This window comes from Helobdella robusta (genome assembly GCF_000326865.2).
Source record: "Helobdella robusta unplaced genomic scaffold HELROscaffold_92, whole genome shotgun sequence".
Taxonomy (NCBI): domain Eukaryota; kingdom Metazoa; phylum Annelida; class Clitellata; order Rhynchobdellida; family Glossiphoniidae; genus Helobdella; species Helobdella robusta.
In genome coordinates, this window is record NW_008705527.1 from 1,058 (window position 1) to 23,478 (window position 22,421).

Sequence of the window (22,421 nt, forward strand, 5' to 3'; positions counted from 1 at the left end):
TCGTAGAGTAATATCATCATCATCATCGCCGCTACGTTTATCATTACCATCATTTTTTTTCTTCTTTTTACGATCACCATCATCATCTCCGCCGTCTTTAGCATCATCATCATCATCATCATCAATGTCTACGTCATCATCATCATTGTCAACGCCATCATCATCACTCTTGAGTTTTTCCGGTTGTTTTTTTGGCGAATCATCATTATTATTATCTAGGGTTTTTGGTTGCGGTTTTTTGATTGGGCTTCTGTTGTTGATGACGTCATAACGATCGCCATTGCAATTATCGTCCGCATAATATTTCTTTGAAGTCTCATTCTCTGGTAGTATCAACGATCGACGCAATGACGATTAATGAAATTGAAAATCATCGTCAATAATTATTAAAAAAAACACCAAATATACTAAAGATAACAAACCGGATGTGATGGATTCACAGCTGCCAACGCCATCATCACTATCGTCATCGTCGTCGTCATCATCGTCATCTTTCTCTTCTTCCGGTTCTTCTTCTTCATCATCATTATCGCCGTCGATAGTTATTTTATCTTTAATATCTTTGATCTTTTTAGCGAGAGCCTCTTCCGCTATGACGTCATTCAAATTTTCGGCCGTCGTCAGCGCGCCCTGGTACGATTTAAGGGCGTTTTTGTATCTTTGGCGGTTTTCTGGTAGAAAGTCATAATAATTATCATAATATTTAATTATTTTATTGTTGTTATTAATAATATTCTTATCTTCTTCCTTCCTCTCTCTCTTCTCTCTCTCTTACTATTAAATAAACTGAAATCAAAATTGAATGGAGAAAATTTCAAATTAACCAAATGACTCTCCAATAAGAACCATCGCGTTCAGCGTCCAGACATCATCGAGTTCGTATCGAGCTAATCTCAGCGACTTTTTGCCATATTTTCCCGCCATTTCGTTTTTAGCCTCTTTTTCGAGATAGCACCTTCCAATTTCGTGATAGAGCCAGATTTTTTCAGTCGAGTCGGAGATTTTCGAAAGCTTTTTGAAGCTGGTTGTTATTTTTGTATGGTTGTATTATTATTATTATTATTACTATTATTATTATTATTGATCATGTCTTTGATGACGTAACTCATCACCATTGAAATCATCATCATCATAATCACCATCATCGTCATCATCACAACCACAAACATCATCATCACCATCATCGTCGTCATCATCATAACCATTTAATGGCGTCATCGTATTTCTTCCACTTGACGTATATCCTCCCGATGTTATCCAGCCCATCCATCTTGCAGTTAGTTAGGTCACTAAATTAGGTCAAAAGGTCAATTAATGGGGTCAGTTAATTAGACCACTATTTATTTGTTGACATACATACATAGACTTTAACTAAAAACTAAACTAAACACAATAATTAAGAAGATAAGAAAGCACATCACCGATGACAAACTTCCATCACTTATAGGCGAATACTCTCCTGGCTACTTATATGGAAATATAAAAACGCATAAAAATAATCATCCCATCCGACTAATTATTAGCCAAATTACAGCTGTCACCTACCCTGTTGCAAAATTCTTGAACAAAATTTTAACTCCATATATTCTAAATCGAAAAAACGAACTACAAACATATTAACGCCAAACATTCGTTAGAATTTATAGAATATTGTAAAAATTATGGTCTATTACCAACATATATATATATGTATATATAGGTTTCAGACTTGGCCTGGTTATTCTAAATAAACACACAAAACAATCACACACAAACACAAACTTTTTCTTAGCTATTTTCAGTTCCTTATTAAATTCTTTCAAAGCCCTATCGAACTGGTTCGTATTGGAGTAGGCAGTCCCAAGGTATCCGTGTAGGGTAGCGAATAATTCCATACGATCCGGAGTTTCTCGCATGGTAGGCTTCGACAGGATTGCAAAAAGTTGCGCAATACGTTTTATGCTTTCTTTGTATTCACCTTTAATTTGTACTGTGTGTGTGTGTTTGTGTCTGTGTGATGTGTGTGTGTCTGTGTGAGTTATAACAGATAAATAAATGTATTCATATATGAATTAATTAATTAGTCAATTATTTAATTAATTAAAAAACAAATTAACAAACTTTACCACTAACAATCTTCGACAGAAACCAACTCATTCCTCCAATCAACATAACCATTATTATTATTATATTTATTATTATTCATATTATTTTTATTATTGTTGTTGTTGTTGTAATTAATTTTCTTTGTTGACAGAGGTTTCTGCTGCAGCCAAAAGTCCGTCCTAGTGTCCAGAAAGTCCAAGCCCTGCAAGGTCAAGGACCTTATCATCACGTTCGCTTCGGACTTCATCGATTCGGATTCTTAGTAATTAGATAATAATTATGATAATAATAAATATCAATCGATCAATCAATTAATCAATCAATCAATTAGTTTAGTTTATAAAGTGCTATTTCCGCGATGTTCAACAGCGCTCCTCAATGAATTTTGCAAACAAATGGGTCTTGAGATCCGCTCTGAATTTCGTAAGTGATAGAGAAGTAGTCAGAGAAGTAAATAGAGAGTACCAGAGAAAATGGCCAGAAAAAACAAATGCATATTTAGCAAGAGTGTTTAACACGAGTTAAGAAGAAGTGAGAACAAGAAGACGATCGTAAACCGGGGCGTTTAGGTTCAATTAATATATTTTATAATAAAAACAATTTCACAACATAACAAACAGTAATACCTGTTTTGTTTAATAAATTCTCAAGGAATTCCCTGTCAGCGTACAACTCGCCGAGTAGTTGCTTGCAGGTTTTGGGATTGCACATGGATTTAAACTTCCGCTCGTTTGGGATGGGATTAAAAATGTCGTTATCCTTGTTATCCCTATCCTTGCTGTTGTTCGTCGTCGTCGTTGTTGTTGTTGGTGGTGGTGCTGTTGTTTTTGGAGTTGTTGGCTCCTTCTTCTGTTAGATAGTGATATTGTTTGTTGTTGGTGGTGGTGGTAGTGTGTTGTTGTTGTTGATGACGTTGTTGGTATTGTTGTTGTTATTGATGGCATTGTTTTGTTGCTTTTTGATAACTTATTGATGTTTTGTTTGTTCTAGAAACTTGGGTCAATGTCTCTTCGCTAATTTTGAATGTACGTTAATGGCTATAACACTTTGACTAGCAATAATATAAAAGTATAAATAACGATTATAATAATTTTGAAATATTAACAATTAAAATTCTATTCAAATGTTTATATACATGCATAATAAACTTTCATATGTACAAAACAAAAAAAAACCAAAGCACATTTTAATACATGTATGTGTGTGTGTTTGTTTGTATGTGTGCTTGTTTGTATGTCTGTTTGTTTGTATATTTGTATGTATGTATGTGTTTGTTTGTTGGTTTTTATATGTATGTGTGTATTTATAAACACAAAAATGCACACATATGTACATAAAATTAAATAATAATGAGTTAGAGGCCACATTAAATTAATACACACACTTGCATATAAACACACATAATATATATTATGTTATTATATATAATAATATATCATGATATTATTATTATTACTATTATTATTAATTATTATTATTATAGAGTGAAACACACACACACGTATGTACGTATTACACAGAAGTACTTAATTATTATTTTTACTGAAGTTTGTAGATTATCAATTACAAATAAAAAGAGATTGAAATTGTGTATGTACGAGTGTCTTATTTATTTATTCTTTCGTTTTTCTTTCATTCGTACATTCATTCATTCATTCATTTATTCATTCATTCATTATATATATCCATCTGTTCATTCATTCATTCATTCATTCATTCATTCATTCATTCATTCATTCATTCATTCATTCATTCATTCATTCATTCATTCATTCATTCATTCATTCATTCATTCATTCATTCATTCATTCATTCATTCATTCACTCATTCATTCATTCATTCATTCATTTATTCATTCATTCATTCATTCATTCATTCATCCACTCTAATAAAACACCTCATTATCATCATTCACATCGGTATCCTTAGCTTTATTTGGTTCGGGCTTTACGCTGTTATCATTATTATTATTATTTGTGTTGCTGTTGTTATTATTATTTGTTGTTTGCTGCTGTTGTTGTTGTTGATCCGCTATTTTATCTGGGGTGTCCTGCTTTTCGACTTTCTTCGGTTTTGGGGCGGGAACAGGCGCCAAACGTAATTTCAAACGTTTCTGGCGCCAAATTCAAATAGTAATAATAATAATAATACTAACAATAATAGCGGTAACAATAATTACAACAACATACATACATACACATTCACACATACATTCACATTATTATTATTATTTTTATTATTATTATTATTATTATTATTAACCTGCATGTCAAGGTCATACGAAAAGTAGGTCAGATCGCCGCTCGTGTCCAGTACGATTCCAGATCTTTCTGAATTAACGCACGGACGTTTTTATTTTTATTGTTTATTGTTATTATTATTTATTATTATTTATTTTTTATTTATTATTATTATTATATATTATTATTCTTATTATTATAACACCATACTAAAAGTAATATAAATAACTAATGGCTAAAAACTATACAATGCCAGGGCAGGCAGCCCGTTATATTATAATAAAATTCGATACGGTACAACGTACAACACCACACACAATATTACATCACACATAATACCACATACAGAGTACCACATACAAAACCCCAAAAATACTCTCTAAAATACCCCTAAAAATACCCCCAATAGAATTCTCAATAGCCTCCTGGGCCCTCTGAACCCCCTGTTTGAACTCGTGAATCTCGGGCCTCAGTCTCAAACCTCTGTGGTAGAACATCAGGGCGTATTCAAATTGCATCATTTCGTGGAGAGCGTCCGCTTTTATTAGTAGGCTCTGTGTGTGTGCGCGAGTGGTTCGTGTGTGTGTGTGTGCGTGTGTGTGTGAGCGGTTCGTGTGTGTGTGTGTGTGTGTACGTATGTGTGTGTACGTGTGTGTTTCTCTCTTTTTTCCACTATCTGCGTGCATGTATAAAATCATCAAGGCGTGAATCTAAGTTGCTTTTTTCCCAGAAGGTTTCGATATTTTTATTCGTAGCTCGCTTTCGCTCTTTCTCTCTCACACACACATATTCTTTGTTCTCTGTTTCTCTCTCTATCTCTCGCATAGCAATAGATAGATACAATTCTCAAAACCATTTAAAAAAAATTATTTCAATATTCAGAGGTTTATTGTTTATGAAGCTAAATAAATGTTGATTTTAAACCTTGACATATTGAGGATCGTTGGTTTGAATATCGTTGGAGTCATTGAGAGCTCTTTCCGGATCACCGATCTTTAAATAGCACCGACCACGTGATACCAGACAATTTTTGTCGCCAGGTTTCACGTCTAGAGCCTTTTTGTATAATGGTATTTGTTGCTGTTGTTGCTTGTGTATGTAGTTTACGATGTATCAATGTATGTACAAGTAGTAGTAGTAGAAGCAGTGGTAGCAACTGTAGATTAGCAACAATAGTAGTTGTTGCAGCAGCAGCAGCAGCAGCAGTAGTACCTATTTATACTAGAACTTATTAGTTGAAAAATTATATACAACAGAATTAAAAAATTTTAAATGGATTACTGACCTTAGTAAAACTTTTAATGGCCTTCTTAAACTCGCCAATAGATTGGAAGGTAGTGGCCTCAGATTGAAGCAGATCAAAAGCCGAACTTTTTTGCTTCTTGTCGGGATCAAGTTTCATACTCAAACTTTTTCTCGAAGTTTTGCGGTTGTCATCATTATCGTTGTTGTTAGTGTTGTTGTTGCTGCTACTGGTTAATGTCTTTAGGTTTAGATTTTTAACGTGCATTTTGTCGTTGTTAGAAGTACAGCTCTTGTTGGTATAGTATATTTTATGTTCTTTCAAATTTTTTCAAAAACAAGAGAGGACATATACACTAGAATGAATCGTATGCTTATATATATATATATATTTATATATTTATATATATATATATATATTCATATATATTCTGTAATTACAGAATATATATGAAGTTACATACAAACACCCATACACACTCACACAGACACAGACAAACACACACACACGCATACACTTGCCAATATGCATTCATACGTACATACAAGTACATGTATTGTATACGCAAACAATTATGTACAAATACAAATATAATTTAGATACAAACATGTACATATATCACATAAAAAAAAATTTTGAAGCTTTGATGGGTAGTTGCCAACACAAACAACAATCTTTAATACAAAGCAACAGGCATACAAACACACACACACACAAACACGTGCGTAGCTAAGTCTGTTTACATTAACAACAAACAGTTGTTATGGCTACAAACAACGGCAAACAAACTTTCTCTGGTTGGCGCTAGAAAAATTATTCTTTATAGTGTAGCGCTTCATTTAAGCTCGAAATTCAAATATTGACAAAATGCAAGCACTCATAATTTTTTTCCTTCCAAAATGGTGTGTGCACGTATGTGTGTGTTTTACGTATTAAATATATAAATGTTTTGATTTCTAACAAAAATGTATAAAATTTTTATTGTAAAACATTTATTATAATTACTTAATTTATAACTTATTATCATCACAGCCATCACAATTCTTATCATTAATTATTTTCACTATTCGGCATACAAAATTCACTAGTACAACACAGACCTCCGTGTAAAGTTACACAATAATCATAAAAATAATAATAACAACATTAATAACTATTAATAATTATATTATTATTATAAAAACAAGAAATATAGTAATAATAAATAATAATAATTACTACTATCATTATTATTTGATGACTATAATTTCTTTCTTCTTTACCATTTCCAGGTAGTCTTTGTATTTCATCTTCTTTGGAATGATGTCTGGGAAATGAAAAAAAATTATTAATGTTAATTCTATCTCAATTAATTCTTAAGACGTACCAACAACACGCACACACGCGCGAGCACGTACACAAATACACGCACACAAACAAAAATCATGTGAATAGCTGAGATCTCTCGCCACATTCAAACCTTGGCAACTACAACACGTTTAACTATAAAATTTTAAGAATAAATTAGAAAAACCAACAACAAAACCCAAATAATATTAATAATGAATAATGTTTAATATAATTAATAGTGAAAAATTATAAGTAATATTTTATAATAAATGACAACCTTGTAAAAATTGTAGTTGTTCTTTTTTGTTAATAATATCGGCCAGATCGTTGTAATCTACTAGCTCTTTGTTACAACTCTTCTCATAGGCCAGTTGTGCCAAATTCTGAACGAATAACTCCTGTGTTAAGATAATTAGTAATAAATGTCAGTCAGAGAAACAAGAAAATTAACACAATATATATCTTAATTAATAAAAAATGAGTGATGTACTAGCTTAAAACTTATTATTTTTACTGTTATTTTACTTTGAATCTTTCATCCCAACCTAAATCTTTATTTATTTCACTTTTTTAACATGCATTTATTAATTAATCATGTAATGTAATAAAATAGAAAAAATTAGGTTTTACTGCCAAAGGTTTTCTAGAGTAAGTTAAAATTTAAAAGTCTAACTAAAAGTCTCTAAAAAAACTAAAAAGTTTAAAAAAATCTTAAAAAGTAGGTCTCCTAACAGTAGCTTTCGCAATAAGAAATAGGGAATCGTTTCCTATGCTATTAACTTCTGGCGAGCTCTTCATTATCGTCCGTATTCGAGAGATTGGAAGCTGGCAATTCCCTAGCCCTTCCTTCGCCGAACTCATTTTTCCTAACTTGTTTTTGGTGGAAAAAGAGCAAATGGATAATTTTTATGTGTAGATTCCGTCGGTTTTAGCTAAAATGTGTTTTTATCACTAAATATTTCCTATTTTCAATAAGAGAGGCAATTTATTACAGCAATTTGAAATATTTCAAAAGCATTATCGTCTACATTCACTTTTCACATAGCAAAGAAAAACAAATTTAAATGTTACAAACGAAAAAAGTCATAGATACAAAACACTATATATACATAGACACTATATAGTCATATAGTGACTATATGGTGTCTTATGACTATATAGTCATAGATACAAAACACATTTATACTTCATTTCCTCCATCTAATCTCAATAGTGTTCTTCATAATTTATCTCTATGTCTTTCTTCAATTATTGCTTTGTCTGACTCTATGTGTCTTAAACTTAATCCTTCTAAGTTTGAATTAATTTGTTTTAATAAATCTAAACACTCTATTACTATTCCTCCTATTATCTTACCTGATTCTAAAACTCTTGATGTCTCTCATAAGTTTCGTAGTCTAGGTTTTATCTTTGATTCTACTATGTCTCTCTCTTCTCAGATTAATAGTGTTGCTAGAAGTTCTTACTTTCATCTACGTAGAATAAAAATACTTTTGCCTTTTCTTGATGATCCTACTCTTCTCCTTCTTGTTACTTCGTTAGTCTTATCTAGGATTGGTTATTGTAACTCGCTCTACTATGGTCTTCCTGACTCTATACTCTATCCTTTAAGTAAAGCTTTTAACTCTGCTGCTCGTCTAGTTGCTCGTGCCCCTTTCTTTTCTCATATATCTCCATATCTTGTTCTCTTGCACTGGCTACCTATAAAATATAGAATAATTTTTAAAATTTGCACGTTCATGTATAAGTCTCAATCTAAATTATTTCCTAAGTATTTATCAGATATATTAATTGAACCTAAACGCCCCGGTTTACGATTGTCTTCTTCTTCTCGCTTTTTTTTAACTCGTGTTAAACACTCTGCCAAATCTGCTTTTGCTTTTTCTGGTCCTTTTCTATGGAACTCTCTACCTACTTCTCTGACTACTTCTCCATCACTTGCCAAATTCAGAGCGGTACTCAAGACCCATCTGTTTTCAAAATTCATTGAGGAGCGCTGTTGAACATCGCGGAAATAGCGCTTTATAAGCTAATTGATTGATTGATTGATATAAATGACGAATTCTACTATATCGGCCATTTTATTTTTAGGTTCAAACATTAAAAGTACAAAGTGAGACAAGGGAATGAATTTGAGATTTCTATAAAGAAAGAGTTCGATAGTGCAAATCTAAATTCATACAAGTGAACAAGACATATATAAAAATAATAATAAAACATTAATAATAATTAATAACAACAATAACAATAATACCATAACTAATTAAGAATTATTACTGAATCAAATCTCTAGCACCTGATTACAGATATAGTATCAATTTCTACGTACGAATTAAATCTCTGTATCACCTGATTACAGATATAGTATCAATTTCAACGTGCGAATTAAGTGAATTACGAATAAAGTGAAAAAACCCATGAAAATTATTTGACTAATGAATGAATTAGTTTCATCACTACTACTACTACCATCAGCATCACAACTGTCATCAGCACCACCATCATCATAATCTTCATCATGATCATCATGATCATATTCTTCATCATCATCATCATCATAATCTTCATAACCATCATCATAATCTTCATCATCATCATCATCATAATCTTCATCACCATCATCATAATCTTCATCATCATAATTTTCATCATCATCGTTATCATTCTTAGTACTAACACAAATATATAAGCAATGTACACCAATCCCAAAATGGCGAAATAAATACAAAAACAGACCAACAAATTAGTAGAAAATTGTATAGAATATTGTATAGAATAAAAAAACAATAATATACACAATGAGAGAAGTAGTATACGTAATATAATAAAAACCTTTAAGATAATTAGAAAATATGATATTAAAAATACAAAGGTGACTCGTCGCATACAGGTAGGATATAAAATGCCAAACATCAATACAAAGTATTAACTCTATGTTTGTAGTAACTTCTGTTAGGACTGAAAAATAAGGGGAAAAACACACGTGTATTCACACATACACACAAAAACACACATGCACACAATAACACACACAATAACACACACACGCAAAAACTCGCACAAATACATACAGATACACATGTTGTGTGTGTGTGGGTGTGTGTGTGCGTGTGGTGGTGGCGTGTAAACAAACAACATTTAAACCGGCAGTTATGACTTTTTAAGAAGTAAATATTAAAGATAGAAAATAAATACAATGCAGAATAAAAAAAAAACAAAACAAACAAAAGAAGGAAAAAGAAAAATCAATAAAAAAAAAATAAAAAACTAAGAAGAGATACAAGTCGGCCAACAAAATTGAAATATCAATTATCAATGTGACAGCATCAATACAGACAAAACAAATAGTAATGTCTGGGCGTGTGTATTATGTATGCATATATGAGTGTGTATATGTGTGTGTGTGTGTGTGTGTACACATGTATGTGTGTGCGTGTGTACGTGTGTGAATGTGTATACATATGTGTAAGAGCAGTTGCTGTAAACACGTATCATTCACCCTCAGCATCTTCAATCCATATTTCGTAGAAAGCTGATCTGAGTGAAATAATAATTACAATTATAATAATAGACATAATTATAATAATATACATATAATTATAAAAGTAATAAAACTATAATTATTACATTTAAAAGCAACAGCTATACGGTTTCGATAGAGAAGTTCTCGCAAAAAATATGCAACAAATGCAAAGTAAACTAGAACAACGAAAACAAACAACACCTACTACTACCGCTGCTGCTACTACTACCACTACTACTACTACTATCACTACGACTGCAACTACCGCTACTACTACAGCCACAACAGCAGCCACAACGACAATTAACTTTTCATGAAACGAAGGAATGAAAGCAGAATGCTGCATCCATCTTATGTTTGGATTCAGCTGGGACAGCATGCCTTCAAATTGCAGCAAACTATCCTTTGCTAGTAATGCCGTCGCCTATAATTATGTTATAATTATATAATTATGACCATATTATTATATAATTATGACCATATTATTATATAATTATATTATATTATTATATAATTATAACAATAATTATTGTTATAATAAAAATAGCAATTACAATGGTTCAACATCTACAATGCTTGCTGGTTTGGATGATTGCCAACACAATAAGTAGCTGAGAAATTAGGAAACGAAACTAAAAATTAGAAAAAATGCGACAGGAAAAGGAAATGGATTGAACAATAGAAAGCGAAACTAACGTGACAGAAGAATTTCCCGCCGTGAGACAAGACATCCAGTGACAACTTGATAGTCTCATACAGGAATTCCCATTCTTTCTCTTGCATTATGAAAATGGTGATGACGACGATGATAACGTAAACATAAATGATGTTGACGACGGTGGTGATAATGATTATGATGATAACAACAACAACAGCAGCAACGACAACAATAACAACAACAGCAACTACAACAATAACAGCAACAACAACAACAACAACAGCAACAACAACAACAACACTAACTTTGTGAACCTGATGTTAGTGATTCTGCTGTTGAATCATAGAAGAAAAAAAAAACCATATTAAGAAAAACTTATCACCGCAACTACTTCAACAAAAACATCCACAACAACAACCCAAATAACCCCCACCACCACAATAATTACAACCCCACCGCCCCTAAAACTAACTTTTGGGTTCCGTCGTAACGGGCACAGCCGTCAAGTCGTACAGGACATACTCAAACTTAACCCCATCAGTCAGACAATCTTTCAGATATTTATATGCATCATCCACTATTATCTGTAAAATTATAGAAAAGTAATTATGAATAATAATTATGAATAATAACTATGAATAATAATTATAAATAATCAATCAATCAATCAATCTTCGTTTTGCGTCCAGAGACCCGGTTTCCCGAGGTAGGACGTAATTATAAATAATAATTATGAATAATAATTATGAATAATAATTATGAATAATAATTATGAATTATAATTATGAATAATAATTATGAATAATAATTATAAATAATATGAATATGAATTATGAATAATAATTATGAATATGAATTATGAATAATAATTATAAATAATAATTATGAATAATAATTATAAATAATAATTATGAATAATAATTATAAATAATATGAATTATGAATAATAATTATAAATAATAATATATTATTATTATTTATTATTTACGAATTACTTGATGATAAGGACCAGTTCGGCTATCGAGGACATCGTGACAAACATTCCTCAGATACTGCTGGCATGCTGATATAACTTCCTCATCTATGTCCACTAAGATTACCTTTTGTTGTTGTTGTTTGTTGTTTGTCATGTCATTTATGTTGACATTAACATCAACAACAACAACACAACATCAACAAAAACACAACAACAACCAATACCAACAACAACACAACAACAACCAATACCAACAACATTAACAACAACATTAACAACAACAACACAACAACAACAGCACAACAACAGCCACAACAACAACGACAACACCAACAACTTCGACAACAACAACTTTAGCACCTTTTTAGCCCCTTCATTTAGTAACTCATACAACAAGCCCCCATCACCGCCACCCAGAACCAAACAACTTTTGTCCTGAAAATAAGTGGGGTAGTATAAAAACAACAACAATACTACTACTACTACTACTACTACTACTACTACTACTATTACTACCACTACTAAAAATAATAATAATAATAAACCTGGTAGTTGGTTTTTCCTTTCTGCATGAGCGTGTGAGAGTAGATTGCATCACTTTCACCCATATCTTGTTGGTTATTTAGCCCATTATTCAATCATATAATCAATCAATCAATCAATCAATCAATCAATTAAATAATCAGTCAGTCAGTCAATTAGTCAGCCAAACAGCCAACAACCGTGAAATAGTAAAAAAACGTACCAAGTTTCTAATCAATCAATCAATCAAATCAAACCAACCAATCAAATCAAATCAAACAATTATTCAATCAATCAATCAAATCAAACCAACCAATCATATCAAACCAAAAAATTATTCAATCAATTAATCAACCAATCAACCAGTCAGCCAGCCAGCCAGTCAGCAAAAAATCAAAAAAGTGTCCTTAATCTCTAGTTAGTTACTAACTCAAATCCCCATCCAGAATCAGTATGTTTCCCAGCGACTCCGACCTAACGATCATGATGTCCTGATACTTCGACTTAACTTCGTAGACAACTTCTCTTACGTCTAACTCAACCAGCCGGCCATCAACAGTCGGGTAGTACGGGTTGACTGATCTACCTCGTCTAATGGCTGGAAGACTGTGGCATGGTTAGTTGAATGGTTTTGGTGGATGATTTGTTGGTTGGTTGACCGCATGGTCGCTTGGATGATTGATTGATTGAATGAATGAACGGTTGAATATAATTGATAGACTCTTAGATTGGTTGACGGAATGGTTGGTTTGTTGTATAAACGATTAATAATGACAACAACAACACAACAATAATAATAATAATTATTATTATTATTATAAAATACCTTCTGGACTCAAGGAATGACAGGCATTTTTTTATCTCAACCTCCAGGTCCCCTATCTCCTGTGAGTTAAAAGGTTCGCGATGAAAATATATATATATATATATAAAGAGAAAGAAAGAAAGAGAAAAAGAAAGAGAGAGAAAAAGAGAGATAAAAAGAAATAAGTGAAAGAAAGAAGAAAGATTATTTCAATGTGAATAAACTCTGTGATAAAGCATTAGTAGTAGCAGTAGTAGTAGTAGCAGCAGTAGTAGTAGTAGCAATAGTAGTAGTAGCAGCAGTAGTAGCAGCAGTAGTAGTAGTAAGAGCCACCAAGGAATATTATACCTTGTTAGTAAATAATCTCCCAGCCCCACAACTATTTTCAATATCGTTGCTTGTGGAAGTAGAGATCTCATGGATATCCAATGTTATCAAACCATTTCCATATCCTCGTAGCAAGACATGGCTTTAAACATAAAAATATAATGATAATAATAATAATAATTTATAATAAGTATAATAATAAGAATAATAATAACCTTCCTTGGGGTGATAGGTAAAGGTGTAGAAAGCCACTGACAGCTGACAGTTCCTGACTAGCTGAGCTGTGTGGCACGAACCCATACTTACTAAATATCTTGAATATAGTGTCAACAACTCTCTGTATGTCACCTAGATGAATATTTATTTCATTTATATTTTAATAAATATAAAAATCTCGAAATGTTATATTATAATTAAAAATATTAATAAAGAATATGTACATTATAGGTATAGAGTCTGTCTGATAAACTGATAAAAAATACATCTTTTTTCATAAATTTGAGAATACCTCTCATAAAATTTGATGATACAAACAGACAAATTCAATTAATTAAATAAAATTAGAATGTTATTATTTTAAATAATTAAATGTTATTTATTAAAAAATAATGATTTATAAATAAACATGATTCTGTCTAACTAAAATTTATGGCAGATAAATTTCTTTTCACTAACTGTGCTTTTTGAAATTCAAAGTGGAAGAACTGAATGAGAGTAAGGTGGTGTAAGTTGTTGTTGTTGCTGTCATATCTTTAGTAAAAAATAAAAATAATTAAATTAATTAAAATTTAAAATAATATAAATTAAATAATAAAGTTAGTTGAAAAAACTCATTTTAAATAAAAACTTCAAAGTTTCAATCTTTAAAGAAGTTTAAATGAAGTTGAAACTCGTATTGCAAAAATTATTTTTAGCAATTTTTTTGCAAAACTAAAAAAAAATGAAAAAAGTGAAATATATAAAATGCAAATTAGTAAATGACATCTCAATGGTGAGAAATACGAAATGTAAGCATGCAAAATTAACGCAAACTTCAATTTAAAAAAGTGAATTTGAATAGCTTTTTGAACGAACTTTAATATTTAATTCAAGAATGCCTAGCAAACAGAAAATGAATGGGAATTTAAATAAAAAATTGAATGGAAAGTTACAAAATTTGCATAAATGCATAAACAAACAGCATACTAATTAGATTGTGAAAATTATGAAAATTATCAATTAAATCATCAAAAAACTTTACAAAAGTTTAATTCGAAGTATTTTAAGTCTTTTTTTAATAACAAACCTAAACAAGTTATTATTTGTTTGATAAAAATGCACCCATGCACTGATAAAAAGTGAATTATTGTTGACAAAACCGCGGGTTTTTTTCCAAATGACTTCGTTGGGTCAGTTTTTACGCTCTCGATTTTTATTTGAGGGATCTAGCCTTTTTAAACTTAAGCCTTTCCTTCTTTACTAACTTATATTACAATACCGTAGAATCAATTCAATTTCAACGTCGATTTTCTACCATTGCAACAACAATGCCTAGCGACCAAATTTTTGATCCAATTTAAATTTTAATCCAATTTCCATTTTATTAAATGAATTATTAGCTCAAATTAGAAATTCAATCTTTCTGAATGCTATTAGGAAGGAAGAAACTAACATTTTGTGCGTGAAATGTTGGGTTAGTTGTGAAAGCGACCTGCGTTTCATCACCAACGCATATTTTTGATTTTTCCTCAGACTCACACTCTGTTGATGAAATTTATAAATATTATTTTAAATTTACTGCCAGATCAAGAAGTTCACGAGAAATGGATGAGGAATGCTCTGGAACTTGCTAACGAAGCCTACAAAGATGGAGAGGTTCCAGTGGGTTGCGTGTTTGTTCACTCGGGTCAGGTCGTCGGCCGAGGTAAAAACAGAACCAACGCAACAAAAAACGCCACAAAACACGCCGAAGTAGTAGCGATCGACGAGGTGCGTGATTGGTGCCGAAAAATGAACAAACCATTTGAAGAAGTTTTTAAAGACAGCTCCTGCTACGTAACTGTTGAGCCTTGCATCATGTGTGCGGCCGCTCTGAGAATCATAAAGTGTACGAAGATTTACTTCGGATGTCGGAACGAACGATTCGGAGGTTGTGGTTCGGTGCTCAGCACCGCTACCGACGATCTGCCATCTCTGGGAGATAGTTTAACGATCCATGAAGGATTCCTTGGGGAAGAAGCCGTCAGCTTACTGAAATTATTCTATAAAGGTGAAAATCCTAATGCTCCTAACCCAAAAAAGAAAGAAAATCGATCATGAAAACATGCGTGGTTGGGCAGAATGACTCGTTGATTGTAGATGCTAATAAACTTGTAACTGAGGCACATGTTTCTTTCTTCTACCAGGTGCCATTATTTTTCGAGTCGCAAATTTTGTTTTACAAAATACTTCCAAAGTTTTTCTTTCAATATCAATAAATCATAATCCTGTTTTTGTTTTTCTTCCAAAGTGCTATGGAAGAATTTTCACTCATTTTTTTTCTCAAGTTTTCATCCGTTCAAGACCGTTGACAGCGTTTTTGCATGCGTTTGCTTTCACACCCCGCCAGATGTTCGTCTGTGTGTACGTGCGTTTGAGTGTCTCTGTGTGTGCGTGTGTGTGTGTCAGTTTTTAGCATTTCAATTCATAAAATAATCAAACTCAGGACGGACTTCGCTGCTAAAAACTCGAAATTTTGTTTATAAATAGCGCAAAGTTATGTATTAATCGGCGAAAAATGAAATAAAGTATGACGTATCTTGCAAATAACAATGAAAATATTTGAAATAAAATTATATATATATTTTCAAGGTTATTCGAAAAAATATAGAAAGACGGTTAAAAGTTTGGCAAAGACGTCACGGATCAACGCTATTTAAATTATTTAGTCTTATTTAAATTATTATTTATTTAAATTAATGATTATTTATTATTTAAATTATTAAGTCCGTTTTTAAAGCATGTAAGACGCTTGTTCTTTCAAAAGTCTCCTTTGCAAGACATCAAAATGTATAAATATTGTCTAAATTTATATGTATTCAAAATGAACTCTACCTATTCAACATTAGGGATTTATGTTTATATAAGTTCTCCCTATTCACACACAATCTTATCACGTATCAAACACTACTTATAATATAAATTTAGTTAAGTTGTCCCGAATTTGAGATAGAATCAAGCAAATACAGAATCTATCAATCCCTAAAAGTTCTTTCAGTAGGGCACAAGATGAAATGAAAATACAAACAGATATGAAATAATCATTTGTATTTGTCTGCATGTATGTATGTGTAATGTATTTGATGTGTTTGTGTGTGTGCATCTGTATATGTGTGTGCGTATGTGGATATTCGTGTGTAAGATTACACGCAGTTCTACACATTCATTTTTACATGTAATTTTATGTAATTGACATATGTATTTTGGTAACTTTTACACGTAATTACACCGTGTGTAATTTTAGGTAATCTTTATTGGTTTCACTATGTCCTATATCTCGTTATTTTTCGTTTCGTTTTGTTATGGCCCGACCAGCAACGTTCAATTTATGTCCGGGCTATAAAACCGCTGAGTTATTTCGAGACCCTAAATATAACATGGAGGAAAAAATACATTCCACCCCTAAGAAAGATTGTGATCAGCTTGTTGGTCTAACATTATTGTAATGTTACTGTAATGTAAGTATGTTTGTGTATACGTGTGTATGTTTGTTTTTTGTATGTATGTATGTGGTTATGTATTTATTTTTGTATATATGCAAGCATGTATGCGTGTGTGTATGTATGTTAATGTGATGTCTAGTTGATGTAACTAGGATAGAAAAGTTGTTTGCCTATGCAAGGATTGTGTACTAGACAGGAAATTGTGAAGGTTTGTCTTGCAAACATTTAGATGTATGTGTGTATGTATCCGTGTGTGTGTTTGTGTGTTTATGGTTTTAAGTAGGTGTGTGTGTGTTTGTACGTGTGTATTTTTATTTTTCAAAAACCAGACTCTGACAGACAGAGCAGGGTCGGCTACAACGAGCAGAATGACAACAAAGTGAAATAAAAAAGCACATACATGGCGCCCAAGAATTAACAACACACAAGAGGAACCGACCTTGACATTTAAAAAATTTCTAAATTTATTTTCATCGTGACGTCAGTGATGATGAAGACGACGACGATGATTGATGCCGAACTAATTAAACGCTCGCATTACGAATGCGCGTGATATTATATAGCAACTTCTAGAAATTACAAACCCGGATTATAATGAGATGCAAATCATATGCTAATTTATACATGGATGACGCACTCATAATTAACACAATTCAATTTATATGCGCACACATACACACGCATACAAACACATACCAACACACACACATACCAACACACACACACATACCAACACACACACACACACATACCAACACACACACACATACCAACACACACACACACACACATACCAACACACACACACATACCAACACACACACATACCAACACACACACACATACCAACACACACATACCAACACACTCATACCAACACACTCATACACACACATACAAAAACACTGAACAATAGGCAATTCCTAAACATGTCAGGTCATGACCTTTTTAGGAATGTTAACTATGGACGAAGTGTAATTAGATGGACACTGGCAGTCCTGGCAAAATTTACACACACACACACACACACACACACACACACACACACACACACAATATACATACACACACATACATACATACACACATACACATAGATCTTCAATTACCAAATGGCGAATGTTGATCGTCTGGATATTTTTAACGTTCACAATACGATCGCTTAAATCAAAATTATTTGCCGTCTTTGGGGGCTAGCTAGGTGGCGCTAAATTTGTTTTACCAAGAGTTTTATTGCATATCTTTGAGTGTTAACATTTTTGTGTGTGTATGTGTGTGTGTGTGTGTGTCTACACGTTTGTGTTGTGTGTGAGTGTGTGTGTGTGTGTGTGTGTGTGTGTGTGTAGGTACATATGTTTATGTGTTATGAGCACCTATATCTATTTTTTATTTCAAAGTATGTTTGTATGTCTGTTTGTATATTTATGTTTTTATGGTTCTTTTGGTGTTCATGGTTTGTCTTCTATATTTGTTGTTAACGTTTTTTGTTGTTGTTGTTGTTGTTGTTGTTGTTGTTGTTACTATTGTTAAATTCACGGATATCCGCTTGCTTACACGTTCGTGTATGTGATGAGCGTTACGCGTGAAGAGTTTTTTCAACGTAATTATTTTTTTATTTCAAATTGAATCAACTTTTGTTTCATCTTCTATGTTATTGTTCTTTCATGGAACAATATTTAAGGTCTTTGTAACCAAAGAAATAAAAACAAACAAAGAATGCAACAAAAATATGAAGATGTAAGAATTCTAATTAAATTCTATATCAAAATATCTGAAACCTCTGGTAAGTACGTTATACAAGTTTTATGGTGGGTAGATAGGGGAAACCAACCCGTTATAATTCCCCTAACTCTGGTTCTCAAACCGGGCTGCTGTGTTGTATCCTTGTCAAGATGTCACATCTTCCAGTTGTCCCAAGCGAGTTTTTGGTAGATATATTAAATTTTTAAATTTTTGTTTTGAAAGGATGGTGACATACAAAAGTAGAAAATATTTTGTGTCGTGTCAAATTGTTTCATACACACGCACGCACGCACACAAACACAGACAGACATGCACGTACAGTACATACACAGACACACACTCGCAAACACACAGACACATACAAACACACCTACACACACACACACAAACAATTTTTTCAATTTAGGCTCCATCTTCAGTAAGGCATCTATAAAGTTATTATCATCATATTGATTATAATTTGAAAAATAACGACAATAGCTTGTTAATATAATTAAAATTAAATTATTTATTAATATAATTATAATTAAATTATTATTTTTGTTGCGGCTGGTGCTGTTGTTGTTTTAAACCAATCTCCTAATCTTTCATTACACCATGGATAATTTTAATTATATTAAATTCCATACAAATTGAACTGTAGTCTATTAATACACACATTCTTACACGGAAGCACACACATACGCGCACACGCACATACAAATACACACACACACGCACACATACACACACACATACATGCGCACACACAAAGAACATTATTAACATCATAAATCACTCATCGCCAATTTATTTAATATAAAATTTAATATACATGCTCACGTTCTCATCTTGGGCATTTTTCACAACATTTTTCATTCATTCATTCAATGTTTTTTCGTTCTTTCTCCCCCTCTCTCTCTTCTTCTCTCTCTCTTCTTCTCTCTCTCTCTTTCTTCCTTTTTCAACTCTCCTCATGTTGCTAATTTTCCTTTATCAACTTTTTCTTTTTATTCGTTCTCTCGTTCTTTCTCTCACCTCCTAGCATTTTCTATCCCACTTGTCTTTGCTTTGTAACTTCAAACTCTCTCTCTTTTTTCTTTTTTTACTTTCTCTCTTTCTCTCTCTCTCTCTATATATATATATATCTCTTTCTCTCTCTCTCTTTCTCTCTCTCTATATATATATATAATCTCTCTCTCTCTCTATCCCATCCATATTCTCTATGAAATGTATATTGTGTACGTGTATAAACTAAGGTATCACACATACACACGCAAACACACACACATATCGATCACACACACACGCACACACATACATACACACACACACGTACACAAACATACGTAATGTACCCATCTCATATGTATGTATATATATAGAAGAAGATGGTTTTACTCCGTTCTCTTACATGACTACCAAAAAAAATGTCATCGCTATTTTTTTATTTATTTAATAATTACATTATATTATCTGTAATAAATAAATATAATAATTATAATTATACTTATTATTATTGTTATTATTATCAATAAAAACAGTAATACGTAATAAAAATAATGATGGAAGTTTGATGTAGAGCTTGATGAATCAACGAATTCGATCCTGTCCTCTGTTAGTGATTCTATGTTAATGATAATAATAATAATAATATAATAATTATTAAAATTGTTATTATTATTATTACTTTTATTATTATTATTACTTTTATTATTATTATTATTAATCCCAAAAACTATGGTTAGTATAAATGCTAATTTAATAGTAAAATAGACACATGTAGTAGTAGTAGTAGTAATAATAGTAGTAGTAGTAGTAGTAGTAGTAGTAGTAGTTGTTGTTGTTGTTGTAGTAGTAGAAGTAGTAAAAGTAGTAGTAATAGTAGTAGTAGTAGTAGAAGTAATAGTAGTAGAAGTAGTAGATGCAGTAGTAGTAGTAGTAGTAGTAGTAGTAGTAGTAGTAGTAATAGTAGTAGTAGTTGTTGTTGTTGTTGTTGTAGTAATTCTAGTAGTAATAGCGGTAGCAAAAGTAGCAGAAGAAGCAGTAGTAGTAGTACTACTACTACTACTATTAGTAGTAGTAGTTATAAAAGTAGTAGTAGTAGTAATGAAAATAGTAGAAGTATTAGTAGTAGTAGTAATGAAAATAGTAGAAGTATTAGTAGTAGTAGTAGTTGCAGTAGTAACGGCAGTAATAAAAGTAGCAAACCAGATGCTGACAATTGTGAATGGGCATAGATAAATATTCCCTCTTTTCCACTGTGTAATTAATTTCAGTCGGTGACATGCATACATCAACAACAATGACAACAACAACGACAACAAAGTCAAAAAAAATTGTCTACAGCAACAACAATCCCAACATCAGCAACAACAACGTCAGTAACATCAGCAGTAGTAGCAGCAACTACATTAACAACAACAACAACAACATCAATAAAAACAACATGTCATATAGTTATCACAAAAACGAGTTGTACGCCAATGATTTTAAGCTCAACAACATCACCAAAAACAACATTCTAAAACACAGCAACGACAACAACAGTTTAAACAACATTAACAACATCAATAACATCTACACAAACAACAGAAATAACCATGACAACAACAATTACACTAATAATTCTACCATCAACAACAATACTTCTGTTGCGAAAGACATCAACAACAACATCCACAACAACAACAACAACAGTTACATCAACAACAACAGCAGTTACACAACCATCAACTACAACAGCATTAACAATTACATTAGCAACAGCAATTACATTAACAACAACAACAATAATTACATTAACAACAACAACATCATGAGCAAAGATAATTACAATGAGATTGGCGATGGCATAGATGAAGGCTTGCTAATGTGTCACGATCTATACAACAATGTAACCCTCCCAAACGGTCAGAACGTATAATTAACCAATTAATTAACCAATTAATTATTTTAATGACCAACTAATTAGTTATTTAACCAATTAATTGATTCAATAGGTAATTATTGCATTTATTAAAATTACCAAAACGACACAATAACCATAACAACCACAAAGACAACCACAACAACAACCACAACAACAACAACAACCACAACAACAACAACAACCACAACAACAACCACAACAACAAACACAATAGAGACAGCAATAACAAACACAAAAACATCAATGGAGACAAAAATACAAGCAATCAACATCACTCGCATTTGTTTATATTCCTCAACTCTGACTAAAAGACAGTATATCTTTCTTCTCTACGTATTAGCACAAAAACAAATAACGATACACACACCACAACTAAAC

The 22,421-nt window shown here is 31.9% G+C and overlaps 5 protein-coding genes across 5 annotated transcripts; 2 read left to right on the plus strand and 3 right to left on the minus strand.

Moving 5' to 3' along the window:
- Positions 1-354: 354 nt before the first annotated feature.
- Positions 355-5,728, minus strand: HELRODRAFT_90920 (hypothetical protein; the record flags this gene model as incomplete). Its single annotated transcript, XM_009033467.1, has 10 exons — positions 355-671; positions 825-1,021; positions 1,203-1,289; positions 1,762-1,969; positions 2,113-2,326; positions 2,695-2,805; positions 4,304-4,416; positions 4,727-4,880; positions 5,251-5,382; positions 5,612-5,728. The coding sequence occupies 10 exons, from the start codon at positions 5,726-5,728 to the stop codon at positions 355-357; spliced, it is 1,650 nt and encodes a 549-aa protein (XP_009031715.1).
- A 1,070-nt stretch (positions 5,729-6,798) lies between these two features.
- HELRODRAFT_182743 (hypothetical protein) lies at positions 6,799-7,759 on the minus strand (the record flags this gene model as incomplete). The annotated part of the gene is made up of 3 exons (XM_009033468.1): positions 6,799-6,875; positions 7,176-7,296; positions 7,631-7,759. 3 exons carry the CDS (start codon positions 7,757-7,759, stop codon positions 6,799-6,801), a joined length of 327 nt encoding a protein of 108 aa, XP_009031716.1.
- Positions 7,760-10,055: 2,296 nt separating this feature from the next.
- On the minus strand, positions 10,056-14,800 carry HELRODRAFT_104383 (hypothetical protein). The gene is made up of 14 exons (XM_009033469.1): positions 14,784-14,800; positions 14,385-14,459; positions 13,925-14,057; positions 13,731-13,851; positions 13,404-13,462; positions 13,008-13,183; positions 12,601-12,665; positions 12,416-12,490; positions 12,075-12,179; positions 11,552-11,663; positions 11,385-11,411; positions 11,118-11,197; positions 10,730-10,845; positions 10,056-10,165 (listed from the first exon to the last, which is right to left on the minus strand). Exons 2-14 carry the CDS (start codon positions 14,455-14,457, stop codon positions 10,144-10,146), a joined length of 1,164 nt encoding a protein of 387 aa, XP_009031717.1. The 5' UTR covers positions 14,458-14,459; positions 14,784-14,800; the 3' UTR covers positions 10,056-10,143.
- A 284-nt stretch (positions 14,801-15,084) lies between these two features.
- On the plus strand, positions 15,085-16,007 carry HELRODRAFT_194656 (hypothetical protein; the record flags this gene model as incomplete). The annotated part of the gene is made up of 2 exons (XM_009033470.1): positions 15,085-15,097; positions 15,493-16,007. The coding sequence occupies 2 exons, from the start codon at positions 15,085-15,087 to the stop codon at positions 16,005-16,007; spliced, it is 528 nt and encodes a 175-aa protein (XP_009031718.1).
- Positions 16,008-21,416: 5,409 nt separating this feature from the next.
- On the plus strand, positions 21,417-22,037 carry HELRODRAFT_182746 (hypothetical protein; the record flags this gene model as incomplete). The annotated part of the gene is made up of 1 exon (XM_009033471.1): positions 21,417-22,037. One exon carries the CDS (start codon positions 21,417-21,419, stop codon positions 22,035-22,037), a length of 621 nt encoding a protein of 206 aa, XP_009031719.1.
- Positions 22,038-22,421: the final 384 nt, after the last annotated feature.

What these genes read in the sequence shown, in the direction of transcription:
- HELRODRAFT_104383 (XM_009033469.1), bottom strand. Translation starts at nt 14,457, where the DNA reads ATGACAGCAACAACAACAACTTACACCACCTTACTCTCATTCAGTTCT. An exon ending in TCATTCCTTGAGTCCAGAAG is followed by an intron (nt 13,184 to 13,403) that starts GTATTTTATAAT and finishes ACCATGCCACAG; the next exon opens with TCTTCCAGCCATTAGACGAG. An exon ending in TAAATGAAGGGGCTAAAAAG is followed by an intron (nt 12,180 to 12,415) that starts GTGCTAAAGTTG and finishes CAACAACAAAAG; the next exon opens with GTAATCTTAGTGGACATAGA.